The 14,616-nt window shown below is 39.8% G+C and overlaps 2 protein-coding genes across 4 annotated transcripts in view; both read left to right on the forward strand.

Moving 5' to 3' along the window:
* Nucleotides 1-14,616, forward strand: part of LOC135324166 (uncharacterized protein C9orf40 homolog) — a 206,908-nt gene that overhangs the window by 55,043 nt on the left and 137,249 nt on the right. The gene's annotated exons all lie outside the window — the stretch shown is intronic.
* LOC135324428 (transient receptor potential cation channel subfamily M member 6-like) overlaps nucleotides 1-14,616 on the forward strand; it is a 105,608-nt gene that overhangs the window by 40,270 nt on the left and 50,722 nt on the right. For all 3 annotated transcript variants that reach the window (XM_064500729.1, XM_064500730.1, XM_064500731.1), the window contains exons 12-18: nucleotides 4,300-4,434; nucleotides 4,978-5,031; nucleotides 7,369-7,509; nucleotides 9,239-9,376; nucleotides 10,435-10,715; nucleotides 11,716-11,944; nucleotides 12,514-12,669. In XM_064500729.1, the coding sequence (XP_064356799.1) occupies nucleotides 4,300-4,434; nucleotides 4,978-5,031; nucleotides 7,369-7,509; nucleotides 9,239-9,376; nucleotides 10,435-10,715; nucleotides 11,716-11,944; nucleotides 12,514-12,669 (1,134 nt within the window). The remainder of the gene's footprint in view (nucleotides 1-4,299; nucleotides 4,435-4,977; nucleotides 5,032-7,368; nucleotides 7,510-9,238; nucleotides 9,377-10,434; nucleotides 10,716-11,715; nucleotides 11,945-12,513; nucleotides 12,670-14,616) is intronic.

A 14,616-nucleotide genomic window follows, 5' to 3' on the forward strand; every position in this document is an offset into this window, starting at 1 on the left:
TATGGCATTGTGGTATTATTTTTTTATAAACTCTATATCTCTCAACAAATGTTATTCCCATTTTTTAGAAAAGTAAATATTTTCTTCAAAAAATGGTATCTGAGGCTGCCAGAAGTAAATCTCCTTAATTTTCCAAGAATTACAAAGTTGATTTTGCCAGTCCCCATGTGTCCCTTTTTTTCTTTACAGCCTACATTTTGGATGATGGAAAGTGGAACATCTTTTTTGCTGAGTGACCTTAGCTGGTGGTTTGACTGAAAAAGAGAATTTAATTTATTGCTCACCAATCCATGTTTTCTTGTGTTGTATAAGGCTAAATATGTGGAAAATTGTGCCCAAGATATCTACAGTTGGGCATCCATGAATTAATGGACACTTTTGTTGTTACCTCTCTGGGCTCAGCTCACTATCTGTGAAGTGGAGATGATAACAGCATGTTTGCACAGAAATCTGGTAAAAACAAATGGTGTCGAGTGCCCCCTGAAAAGTCCAGAAGGGAATTACCAATTTCATTTTCAGGATTTGAGCGGTATGCGGAAGATAAGGGATGTGCCAAGCTGGGAACAGTAAGGCTGGAACCAAATGCTGAATAGCTGCTTGTTAAGTGAGCATCATGCACTCTGTGAACTGGATATGGCTGAGCCCAGTGGAGAAACACAGTGTATGATTGTGCAGTGAACGATTGTGCCATTATTCATGATGATGAATTAGCTGATAGCTTGTGAGTGCTTGACCTCATAACCTTAATAATATTTATGTAACACAGACTTTTGTTTTTATGCAATGTGAGAAAGATGTATTTATAAATCAAAATATATGCATATTTTTGCCTTTAGGAAATTTATTGCAATATGCTATTATGTTTTGACTCTATAAAGAGAATATATTTTTCTCAATGTCATCTTTCACTAGCTGGTTTATAGCATGTAAAATTTTTTATTTACGTTCATTTGTCTTTAACAACTCAGCTGTCATACTGTCAACTGTAGATAAGCCTTTATTAAAGCACAGTCTGTTTAAGGTATTAAAGAAAGAGGACACTCTTTATTCATTATTGTCTAAATGTCTATCCTGTTCGAGTAAGTCAGAAGTATTGAGCTTTTGCCATTTTTATCACTGAAGATATATTTTGGCAAGGGCTGTGGATTTGCATCCTTTTTTTGCTAGCCATTTGCATGAAAAGTATAGGTGCTATAGAGGCAGGTGGAACCTACTTTGAATGGTGAATTAGTATAACTCATGAAAAAGTGAAGAGTGAAAGCTGAGCTCTTAAATGAGAATGTTAAATTCTGGTGGCTTTTTTTGCTGCCTGATATTTTCATTTGATGCTTCTGGTTCTTGTAGTGCTGGAAATAATGAATGACAGTTTCCCATTCCCCACCACTGTGACACTGATAATTTTAGAGAACTGTTTCATAGTACCCCTTCTCTCCTTGCTTTTCCGAGCTGCTAATCTGCTTCATTTCTCCTTATCTCTGACAATCTTTGCTGCTCTTCTGTGTACTTTCTCCAGATCTTTAAGTCCTTTTTTTGGGATAGGCTGACCAACACTCCACCGAGTAGTCAAGATGTCAGGTTCTCCATTGAATTATGTAGTGATGTACTAATATCTTATACATTATTCTGTAGTCATCTAAAAAGAAACCCTAATATTCTCTATGCTTGTTTGACTAGTACTGAATTTGTATTCATGCTTTCAGAAGATAGGTCAACTAACACCTTTTCCGAATTAATTTCAAGACTGACATTGTGCAGGCTGGGTTGTTTCACCAATGCATATTATTTCACATTTACCAATGTGGAGTTTCACCTTTTTTTTTTTTTTTGGCTGGTGAGTCTATATTCTGAGATTCTTCTGCAGCTCTTCATGACAATCAATTTAATTACTATGAATATTTTTGTATCATCAGCAAGTATTGTCAAATCAGTATGCAGCCTGTGGGACTTCCTTGGAGTCCCACCACCTATTACTATTCTTTTTTCCCATCAGTTGATCACTTATTAATCAACGAGAGGACATTCATCTTGTGACAGTAAAATTCCTTTAAAAGTTCTTCAGGAAAGCTGTTATCAAAAGTTTTTTGAGGGCTACAAAAGTACTCTGTTAATCAGAAAGCCTCATCCTTATTGGCTTCCTGAAAAACCTCCAGTAGCTTTATGATTGCACTCTACAGATTATTTGTGTTGCTTCTCCTTAGTGTACCACATTTACCCATGTCCCTATTAGTGCTATTCCTTATCATAGTTTCATTATGTTTGTTCATACAAAATTCTGACTATATGGATATGCAATACCTGAACAACATGTGCACCTCTGTCCTTTTGAAAAATTGGCATATTTTTTATGGTTTCACAGTCTGCTGGCAGAGAGGCCGATTTCCGCTACAGTTCAGTTCCCTGGGAACTCTTAGGTGAATACCACCTGGTCCCGACAATTTGCTACCACTTTATTGATGACTTCTGAAATCTTTTCTACCGACACTTCAATTTGACACAGTTCCTCAGATTCGTATGCCATAAAGAACAGCTTTGATGTAGGAACTTTCCTAACATATTCTGTAGTGAGCAGTGAGGCAAAGAATTAATTTATGGTTTCTGCAATAGCCTTACCTCCTTGAGTGTTTCTTTTATACCTTGATCATCTTTCGGCCTTACAGATTAACTGGCAGTCCCACTGCTCCCCCTCCTCTGCTTCTGATGTGCTCAAAAAAGATCTTTGTACTTGTTCGTATCTATTTCAGTACAATTGTTCAGCATCATTTTGAATGAAAAAGCCATTGTCAAATAATGAGTATGTTCTCCCCTTCAAGTAAGATGTAAAGAGCTCATAATAAACAATTCTTACATCTGTTATTGCTTCTCCAAGCAAAAATTGGAAAGGCATATGTTCCTTTTTTTTTCCCCATTAAGCAGGTTAAAGGTCTTACATAATAATATGTTCTTCATACATTGTAAAGAAGCAAAAAAAACCCCAAAAAACCAAAACCTAAGTACAATTCTAAAGCTCTCTTTTGACTTAGTTGCATTCTTAATTAACGAGGAGTAGTCTCCCCCCCCCAGGTCTACAGTTTCTGCATGGTTATTGTGACCATGTGTTCAAATTTTTTGAAACAAGTATTTAAGCAGCAATCTGTAAGTGACTGTTCATGCAGTCTTGGTATTTTTTGTTATGTATTTAAGTATTTCAAGGAAACACGCATGGTTATATACTGATTGTGGGCATTTCTTTTTAGAATTCTGGTCCTAAAAATTCAGGTGGTAAGGATTATAATCAGCTGTTACTATGTTTCTGCTTAAATGTCAGCTCAGTCTCAAATGGACTTTGCAACAAAGAATGTCATTTTCCTAGTTACCACTTTAACCTCTTTAAGACACACTGCCAGCCCAAGGAATGACTGCTCAAGGAAATTTAATTCAGGAAGGGTCACTTGAGATATTTCTGAAAGAAGCGCCGATAATTCAGAGGCATCGCGCAGGCTTTCTTTTGACACGTGATGCTTCTGTAATGTTTACTGATCATCTTTTAATATTGCAAAAATCCACAAAACATAAATGCATGCATGCAGGACCAATTTTACATAGTTAGTGCTGGTACCTGCCCTATTTGTATGCCAAGATTCTAATTTTTCACACCCAGCTGCATTTTCTGAACATGAGTATTCTGCAGAAATCTTCTCTTCTTTTGCTGTCATAGTTCATCATGTTCCCAACTCCTTTGCTATTTTGCATCGAGAAATCCTGTTGAGCTCTCTGCAGGTACTATGACTAGAGTGCTTCCCCAGTTTGCTGCTGTCATAGGTAGGACTCTTCTTTGCAGTGACTTTCAGAGAGTTTGTCCTAACTCAGATCCTTTCTCATATTTGAAAAGAAATCTACATTAAAGAACTTCAAGTTCTACAAGAAGATCTTGAAATATAGTACTTTGAAATGGTTTTTGTCATATGTCAAAAAAGAAAGTTTTTTCCCCCGTTATCATGTATTAGCTTCTAAAGTGAAATTGTGAGTCGGAATTGTGAGTTCCAAGTGAGTTGGAAATGTATTGTCGGAGACTGGCTGTGAAGATAGATTTGTAGAAGTCTTTACAGATGTTGGGTTTACGGAGAGTCAGTTTTTCTCCTCCTCTCTTTTTACACCAATGCTTCCTGCAGCATATTTTTCTTTTGGCCTGTACACTTTAAATGTACCTAGAGGCAGGTCATTGTGATAGAGGGATCCCTAACTGTTCGGGAATGTTTTATTTATTTCCAAAAGAAGGTAATATTTTTCTAATCTTTTTCCGTTATCCCTGTCCTCCTGGAGGTTGGTGCCTTGGAACAAGCAATGCTGGATGCTTTAGTGATGGACCGTGTGGATTTTGTGAAGCTATTAATAGAGCATGGAGTGAATATGCACCGTTTTCTTACCATATCTCGATTGGAAGAGCTTTACAATACAGTGAGTGTTTGAAATCCCAGTGTACCAAATGGTGCAGTGGTGCGCACACAACTTGTAGATATGAATGTGTAGAGAGAATAGCATTTTTCTTAAGCGATTAGATAATAAGGACACATTTTAAAGAAGGGCTTTTGAAAAAAACTTGAAAATGAATATTTTTTCATCAGTTTTGATTGTAAAGTTGGATTTTTGGATTGTTGTGCTAGCTTTTTATTTTTGAATTCATCGACCTGAACCAGACTGAATACACAAATGAATCTCATGAAAAATATATTCCAATTTTAATTTGATTTCTGACATACACTTATCTTGCTGAAAATGGTCTGCTGTTTAACCAAGGTGATATTAAATGCTTTTTAAATTATATCCAGGTTTAAGATAAAATAAATGTTGCAGATCAGTGTTTAAATGCTTTTGAAGAGGTTTGTGGGGGGAGCTTGAATAGCAGAGGCTTATTTTGAAGTTCTTTCAGCTTTCTTTCACAGTCTTGATTTTCAAGTGTAGAAAGGTACATTCATTTGCTCTCTTCTTTTCACATCACAGAAACAAGGACCATCAAATCTGCTGCTGCATCACCTAGTTCGAGATGTGAAACAGGTAACATGCATAGGAAAGGCTGGGGAGCAAAGAATGATGCTTAAAACTTCAGTGTCCAGCGGCACACTGCTATTAGATGATACTGGAGAGTGTTTAGGAATAGAAGTGATGGGTTCATTACTACACTCCTATATCTGGTGGTTCATCTTCATCCCATTAATCCCCCCAAGCAATTAACTAACATACTACCACTGAATGCTCCCAAGAGCCCCATACCTTAATTTGAAAGCCCTGCAGTTCGTATAGATGAAACTGTCTCTTTCTTAAGTTACCAAAGTGACATTATGCAGTGATTGTACAAAGGGCTTAGCGAATTAGGGCAGTAATTATGCTCATTGCTTTAAGGTTTTGTTTTGTTTTTATTTTTTTCCCTCAAAGCTAGAAAAGTCTTTCCTTGTTAAGCAGTAGCAGAAAGATACTGTGACAAGATGCAGTATTTTTTTGTGTGCTGCAGTGCCTGGGAGAACAGAAGGTGGCAGTGGATGACTACTACATGGAGCATTGGCTGAGTTAGGAGCGTAGAGGCAGCCTAGTTATTTAGCTATGCAGTTAATTTGTTTCATATTTCCGTTATCTGTTGCAAATCTCAGGATTGCTTACACAAGAAGGGATGAGCTGTTCTTTGTGCATTTAGTCTCCACTGTAGGAGATGCCACGATCCAAAACTAGATTATTTGGCTAATTCTTTCCAGGGTATGAATACTGATATAAAATAAAATGGCAAATCTGACTGTTTACAGAGTAGCATGCTATCAAGTACCGGTATTTTTGGTATGATTTTCATATTTTGGGTGACCTTAATGCCAGTCTCTCCGATGTGATAGGTGTAAGGGTATTCTGGTCTCCCTGGCAAGCTATTTTCTGTGCTGTCCTGTACTGATGGGCATATCTGAGGTCTAATTTATGTGATGGACCTGGAAGATCTCTGTACTGAAAATACATTCAGCTTTTTCAAGCTGAGGAGTCTGTCTTTCTCACTCGAACTGGAGTGATGGGCTCCTTGATATGATCCCTCTCCTAAAACCCTTGGCCTGGTTACCTCTCAGGACATTCTGGGAGATCTCAGTGTGTGATTTAAAGGGGCACTTGAAATGGAATAGTGGAATTTAGGTGAAATGTGGATGCATAATTTAAAAATTTTCCACACCAGTGGCTAAGCTAGACTCACTTGGGACCTGCAGATGGTCTAAATGTTGAAAAGACTTTCACACCTGAGCTTCTGTAAGTATGTGTGAGTGATTTGTGCACAGGTTGTGCAGTCACAGTCTTTTTATATGATAACGCAGTGGTTAGGACACTCACCAGAGAATTGTGAGCCTGGATTTTAGGACATAACCTCCATTACTATGACTAATTTTGCTGCTGCTGCTTTGGATTTGGGTGGAAATACATGGGTGCAGAGAAGTATCTATACATATAGGTGGGCAAAAATACTTGCTTAACTCTCAATGCCAGAGCTGGCAAGCTGTCTCCTGTGAGACTGCTTTTTGCCGCAGAGCTCTCAGAGCATGCTAGTGCCTCTCGTTCCCCTGGGCTGGATTGTGCTAGTTGGCTGGACTGAGAGCTGTCTACTAAAGTCTATTGAAAAAGCTCTGGCTAATGAAGAAAATGGCTTTTCACAGTTTGAAAGATATGGATTGCTGGGAATATATAACACCTCTGGTCCTGTCTATGCCCAGGCCCATTTTTCACTTCCAAGAGTTACAGCTTAAGATTTTACTGCAAATCTTTAAAGTTGGCATGGAAGACAGTCTGTTTGTCAGAGAATTTGCCCAAACCTCGTGTCCTGCAGTGACAGCAAAGAGAAACTGGGAAGCAATGGTGTTTAAATGGAGGTGGTGAGAGGCTCAGAAGGTCTAGCTAATGTAAGGGCAGATGCTGTCCTAGTTATCTTGACAGTGTGGAGCCTGTACGATAGACCACCAGTCTCCAGGAATTATAAAACATATAAATATGTTTCATACACTTCTCCTTCATTTATGATTAGGTAATGAACTGGCTTAATGAGCAAGTCGTACCATGCTAGTTTTGTCTTGTTATCGGAGAACAACTCTTCAGTCTGCCTAGCTGTTGGTCATTTTATTGATGGATCGTCGTCTTCACTGTTGAATGCAGCTGGTCTTCACAGAATCACAGAATGGTTGAGGTTGGAAGGATCCTTTAGAGATCATCTAGTCCACCCCCCCTGCTCAAGCAGGGTCACCTAGAGCAGGTTGCCCTGTCTTCTTTCACTGTGTGAAATGTCTTGTGAACATTTGAACAACACTGCCAAATGCTGAAATGGTTGGATGTTGTATGAAATAGCATCGCAAAATCTTGTGACATTTGGTGTTTCAGAGTACCCTTCCATTGGATTACAAGATATCACTGATTGATATTGGGCTGGTGATAGAGTACCTCCTTGGTGGAGCTTATCGGAGCAGCTACACAAGGAAACATTTCAGAATCCTGTACAACGATCTCTACAGAAAACACAAGGTAACATCCACAAAATGGCCACTGCTGGTCACCAATGAAAGCCAAAATGTGACACCTAAAAATAGCTCAGGTTATCATTGTGATTTGACTGAAAAGTGTTGGTTAACTGTATTCCACGCTTAGTCTGTTTTGTGGATATCTTAGCTGTGATAAATTTGCCAATAAAACAGACAAATCTCCCCCAAACTATTCCCCTCCAGAAAACTATTGGTGACTGTTAAATTAACTATTCAACTAGTTTAACAGACTCGCCTTTGTGCCTGATAGCCCGGTTGCATTCTTTCCTCTGGAATTCATCAATAAAGATCTTCAAGTCTGTGCCAACCACCATTTCCACTTTTGTGAGCGCTATTTCTGCTCTTAGTGCTTGAACCAAGTCACAGAAAAGTCCTTGAATTCAGTAGGTATTGAATTAGCCTATTAGAGGATGTCTGCATGGCACAGTGAAGAGACACTGGAGATCCCTGACCCACGTTCTGAGCAAATATCTTACCTTTTAGAAGCAGTTCAGCGATGGCCTGGGCTCGTGAACCACATTTGCCTGACAGCACTATTTCCTTAAAGCGCTGGTCATTGCCTGGGAGGTCTCCTGCCGGTTATGCCAGCCTGCATTCCAGATGCAGTGTCTCTGTGCAGGCAGGGAATTGCACTTGTCCGTACTTGCTGTTTTGCACCTTCTGGATGCTGAAGGTGGTTCACTGTATGGTACTGCCTTGTGTGGTATGTGCATACTGTTAGCATCACCTCTGCAAACAAGTAACTCAATGAAACTGCCTCAGAGCTACAGCCTGCAAACGTACTAGCTTCCTTGTTTCCCCTATTCATTTTCCAAAACCAGTAACTTGAAAACAGCTTGAACTTCTCAATAAATTAGTCAGTTATTAATCCTAATGTCACAGAAGAAGCAGATTCACTGCAGAGGAACATTTCATTTTCTCTCCCCAGTTTTCAGTGGAACTGGACTTTGATTACAGTCCTTCCATCTGTAAAACAAAGAATACCCTCATCCCAGTGTCCTGCTTTCATGACTGGCAGAAAAATCTGAAGGTGATTAGAGAAAATGAGAAGAAAAAATGAAAACTATGACTTGGAGTGAATAGAAACACTGTGATAGAGCTTCCTATGTGTCACTGACTTATAATGCCTAAAAAGTGATATTTGAGCTGCTGTAACACTCTTTACTGTGGCCTCATGAAGTACAACCTGTGCAGGGATGAGTGAAACCGCATTGTCTTATAACCAGGAGCTGCAGAGATGAGTGTTAATGATTCAGCCAGTAACGTTCTTCCTTCTGAGACAATATTGAACAAAATGCTCAGGGATGCTAGACATGCTGTCCTTCAGAAGAAATGGTAAGCAAAAGGTCCAGAGCACTTCCGTTTGTTAAAGCGCTTATGGCACTTTTTGTAAGGGTAAGCACTCAGGAAACGTTCCAGATTGGGTGATTTCATTCTGGTTATGTTGTTTGAATTGGTGGATGCTATTGGGGGAATCAGTATTTTGTCTTTTAGAGATTAAGAAAAATATTTTTTTAATTTTAGATGGGATACAGGCCACTGTTTCCTTGCTAGTACAAGCTCCAGATGCAGTTACAATGATAGCTATCTCACTAGTCTTTGAATAGCGTCAGTTTTCACAGGCACTGTTGAAATCAGAAATAAATACAGGCAAACTTCATCCCTAATCTGCATTTCTCTGTTTGTGTTTTATGGTCTACCTTTGGATCTAGAGAGTGCTTTCCAGTTTTTCTCAGAGCCTGTCTCATCATTCCCTTCATCACAGTAATCACATGGGTAGCAGAATGGGATCCGCTGAACATACTTTGCATTCTCAGTTCTTCAGAACTGCACAGCCTTACAAATGCAAGGTAATGTAATTGTTTATTCTAGCCTTAGCTTTGGACATATTATGCTACTAATGAGTTTGCTGAGAGATTTATTTTAGACATATGCTATTCAGACTTGTTATTTATCATAATTCAATTTAAATTCCATGGAAAAGGTGTTTTACTGCACACTATTCAAGAAGTACAGGTCTCGCAATTTTAGTGTTGAATTCAAGCTCTGATTCCTCCCAGGATACTTTTAAACTTCCATTTACTTGTTGATAAGGGCTTTCGTTCATTGAACCTGTAACATTTCTGAGCATACAGTATGGGCAAAAACTCTTCTTATTTGGAATCAATAATAGGAATTCTCTGACTTTCTCTATGTTTTCTCATGATTGCTTATTAAAGTAGCTACAGTAAGCCTTCTAAGAAGAGATACAGTTCTGTTATCTGGAAAAGGATGACAAAATATTTTGTTTAAAAAAAAATGACTGTTAAAAATCAAAGATCCCCACATATTCTCATGTGCCAGACAAAACATAGAGTTAAATTAATTTAATTGACTTTATTGGAATTAGCCTGAGCCAAGCAGAACCCATTATAGCACTGAGAAAACCTGAGATGTACTTCACTTAAACCAATAAGACTTTTGCTTTGCCTTTATGGGGAAATATCTAGACATGAATGTATAGCAAGTTTACACTACAAATGTGGCAGATGTATTAAAAATCACCATTAACTATCACAAGTCTGTTGCGTATTTCAATCTACTGATTGCTTTTCTCTTTTGTCATGACACAACTACAAGAAAATAATAAAAGATTAATACCCTGCTATCAGGGGGGTGGGAAACTATCTAACAGTGCAGGCTGTAAATGTCAAGGGTACAGATTACTGAGAAATGGGTGTTTTTCCTCCACTGATGCAGGCAACTTCCTACTGTTGATGATCTGAATGTGATCCTAGCTATGGCTTAGGACTTATATAATGATCAAACCATTTGCTACTTGTAATTCAAATCTGCATGCAATTTTAATTACATGAATCTGAACCTCAGCAGTTCATTCAGATTTTCTATCCTTTAAACAAATTTACAGGAAAGATCCACTGCTTTTCATAAGTCTAAGAAGAAGTCAAAAGAGTTTATAAACTTCGCAGAAGACTATGAGTCATTTGGCTTTATTTACCCCTATAACGACCTCTTGGTTTGGGCAGTATTAATGAAAAGGCAGAAGATGGCAATGTTCTTCTGGCAGCATGGAGAGGAAGCCATGGTCAAGGCCATTGTGGCTTGCAAACTCTACCGGGCAATGGCCCACGAAGCTAAGCAGAGCAACATGGTGGACGACACTTCAGAGGAGCTTAAGAAGTACTCAAAGTATGAGTTCTCCCTTCACTTCAGTTAATAAAGATCTGCAGTGCTTAGAATGGTTAGACATTTTTCTAATCCACTAAGAGCTTGTCAGATTAGTGGTGCCACAGACTATGGAGTGCAAAAGAAATACTTTCAGCTGCCCAGCATTCATAGTGTACAATGCGGCTGGATACTAGTGCACAGTCTGGTTGAGATTTAAAGGAAAACTATTAGTTAAAAGGTCAAATGGGAGATTGAAATTTCCCTTACAGTTTTGCTTACCAATTTATCATGTTAAAAAGCTATATGGCACATTTGTGTTGGACTTTTCAAACATGTTGCACACGGTAATGAGCAAGCTTGAATTCTGCTCTGCGTAAGACCTAAAGAAAAAATACGCTGAAATAGCTGAGTGAAAAAAAAAAAAAAGAAAGAAATAGACCAAGAAGGTTTTTTTCAAGTTTGTAATTTCATTTTAGTCTTTTCTGCTAATTTTTCTTGTTGGTGTTCTATTGTATGCTTTCGTAATCATAATGCCTCAGATTCAGAGTACAATAAGATGTGCTGTCTTGTTTTGCACACAGCTCCAAAGATCCTTTTAAAGGAAGGCATATCTTCATAGAGGAGTCTCTCCTAAAAAGATGTGTAAGAGCCAGTGTAAAAGAGAGTTCCTCTTGCAACTGCCTGCAGTGCTGTCCACAGTGATGGCATGTCTGTTGTTGAAGGAAATACACTGACCTTTATAGAGTCCATTTTGATCAAAGAAAGAGGTTAGGAAAAAAACAAACCAATCACAAAAACAGAAACCAGGATCACACTAAACCTTGTGATTATGAGTAAATATTAGATATTCCCTAAATTATTTTTCGCTGGGTATATTGATAAAGCAATGGGAAAAATGGCAGAAGGCATGCTTTCTGCAACTGTTAGCTGAACAGAGCTTTCAAAACAACCTCTTTGCACCAATGATTTTGAGTTTTGATTGATCCCTTTTATATTGAATATTAATTCTTTACTGTTCTAGGGAATTTGGGCAGCTTGCCTTAGATGTGCTGGAGAAAGCATTCAAACAAAATGAGCAGATGGCCATGAAGTTGCTGACCTACGAACTGAAAAACTGGAGCAACTCAACTTGCTTAAAGCTGGCAGTGTCTGTGGGACTGCGGCCTTTTGTATCTCATACCTGCACACAGATGCTGCTGACTGATATGTGGATGGGACGCCTGAAGATGCGGAAGAGCTCCTGGTTTAAGGTAACATCACTTGATTTAGCTTTTTCTGAATATTTAGATGCTTTATAGATGTCTCCTTGGTTATGAACTGATTTACTGCAGCTTCAGACAGACATGCTCTGGCATGGATGGGAACTGATGCACGTCTGGGGAAGAGAAGACAAGGGTGGAAAGGAGGACAGTTCCTGCTGCTGTTTTACTTTTTTTGAGGAAACAGCTGGGGGGTTACATTGGGAGACTTCACCTTCTGAGTTTTCTTTATCTGTTTCCACTCCCTCAGCACCCTCCTCACTCACACCCACTCCTCTGGCAGATCTGCTGGTGGGAGGAGCGCCCTGTCAACATGGAGGGCGGTATCTGCAGTATCCATAGATACTGCTAACTCTCTCAAAAGCCACAAGACAATCAGGAGTAACACACTTCTTCAGAGGCTGTAGGAGTGTGATATGGAGTTTTCTGCCTCAGCAGCTCCCTCGAAAGTCTGGGCTTTTGCTCTGGATTTGTGCTGGCACCGTGCACAGCTGGCTTTGGCCCCAGGTCTATGCTATCCATGCCAAATTAATTTACTAAGTCTTATGTTTCTCTTTTAGGTCATTGTAAGTATTCTTCTGCCTCCCACCATCTTGATGCTGGAGTTTAAAAGCAAAGCAGAAATGTCTCATGTGCCTCAGTCTCAAGACTTCCATCAGTTCACATGGTACCATGGGGATGAGAGCCCACCCAGCACTAAAGATGCCTCGTCTCTGGTTAGTCTGCAGTGACTAGTCATTTGCATCTCACTGTCTGTCCCTTTACCATAGTGTATTTCTGAAGGGAGAGGAGGGGTGATCATCTGGAAATGTCAGGGCCTGCGTCTCAAGAATTAGGGGTTCAGTCCCTGGTTCAGATGCAGACTTCTTGTGTGAACTTGGACAAATCACTTCATCTGTCCTGGGTGTCTCTTTACTATTTGTAATACTGAAATCTTTCCCAGCCATACAGGAGTGCAATAAGGTTAGAATTAACTGGTTATGCAGGTATCGGGGCACAAGGTCTGTTGAAAATGCAGATAAATACATATGTAATCTTATATTCTGCGTAATCCGACAATGGTTTCATATCATACACAAGATGGCATCCATAAAACTCGATTCAGTTTGCACAGTCAAGCACTCCAAAGTAGGGAGATGCCAGAGCTGAGGATATCCAAGAGTGAGAATGGCATCACATGCCTCTCCACCTCAGTTTTTCTTCCCATTCTGCTTGGCCAGCAGCCTCCACTCTGTGTCTTGGTACTCAGACTCTCTCCTCCTCTCCATTGCCATCCTTCATTCTTAATCTTTCCTTGAGATATCTTGTCCCGAATTACATCACAGCCCTTCCAGAGGTCCAGCTCCTGCCCTCCTTGTTCAAAAGAAGGGAATCTCTACTTCTGCATTTCTTAAGCCTAATAGAGGCATCACTTAAAGCACAGGAGAAGGACTCTGCTTTTGGTTTAATCACGTGAACTGAGGCCTGAAACACTCTGCAGGAAGCTGTAGTTGCACAAAAGTCCTTCTTAAACCTGACTGTGGATAATCACCAACACAGGTGAAATCTTGGCCTTTTAAGATCTGAATTCCTCCAGATTTCTGCTAATTAGAGTCACATGTCTGTCCTGTTTTCTGCACTGAAATTTTCCGAAAGTTTTCAATCTGAGGCAGACAGCAGACACAGAGAATTTCCATCCAAACGGGTAAGCGTGGGTGAAGCCCTAATCAAATGAAAGCAGAATTGTCAAGTGAGATGTGCCAGGCAATCTTATTTGCTCTGCCTACAGCCGATAAGCGTTGTGGATTGCTTGGGACCTTCTCCATTAACTTTCAATTTGCGTAAAGCAAAAGTGAGCGGATAGTTCTCGAGGACATTCCCAGCAGCACGGCTGACCTGTCAATGCCACACCCGTGTTTTCTCTCTCTGATGCAGAAAAATGCTTGAAGCACTTACCTCCTGCAGTGCCTGTCTAATATAGTCAGCTCAAAAAGGCTGTCGATGGTGTTAGGTAACAGCTATGATACAGAGGAAAGGCCAGTTGTAATTATTTGCAGCAGGGACCCCCTGCAGCCTGGTAGAAGGCAACAGAGCAACCTGTGTAAGTGTGTGTCTGACCTGCCTCAGACAGGGGTGCTTCCTTTCTGAGCCAACGATAAGCTCATCTTCCTATTCTATCTAATGTAGAGTGGTGGTTAAAAGGCTGAGCTACCACTTCTTAAATACTCTGATATGAAATGCAGTAGCAAAAAAGTGTAGAAAATTTCAACACTGTATGTGTGCTACATAGAGGGTTTCTCACCCGCAGTCAAATTCCACTGACCTACTGTGGCCCTCGCTCACAGGACAAATTCTCCCCTTCACCTCAGTGAATCCAGTGTTAAGACGTCAGGGTGATTCTGTGTATCAGACTCTCTCTCTTTAACACATTTCTGAGTCTAAAGTGATGCATAAATTGCAGTTTTCCCCTGGTTACCCAGGGAAAGGTTGTGTATTAGGAATAAGCCTCCATGTTACAAGAAAAATGCTATCCTGCAGATGTCTACTAGCAGTAGCTTTTAGCATTGCTACTAGCCAAGGCAGCTGACCAGCCCTGAAACAAAACTAAACCAGGTAGCTTGGTTCCCTCAGCCCTGCCCAGCTATTAGCTGTTTATAGTTCCCAGGCCCCTCCATCTCTCAAAA

Source organism: Dromaius novaehollandiae, chromosome W (assembly GCF_036370855.1).
Source record: "Dromaius novaehollandiae isolate bDroNov1 chromosome W, bDroNov1.hap1, whole genome shotgun sequence".
NCBI classification, from domain to species: Eukaryota; Metazoa; Chordata; class Aves; order Casuariiformes; family Dromaiidae; genus Dromaius; species Dromaius novaehollandiae.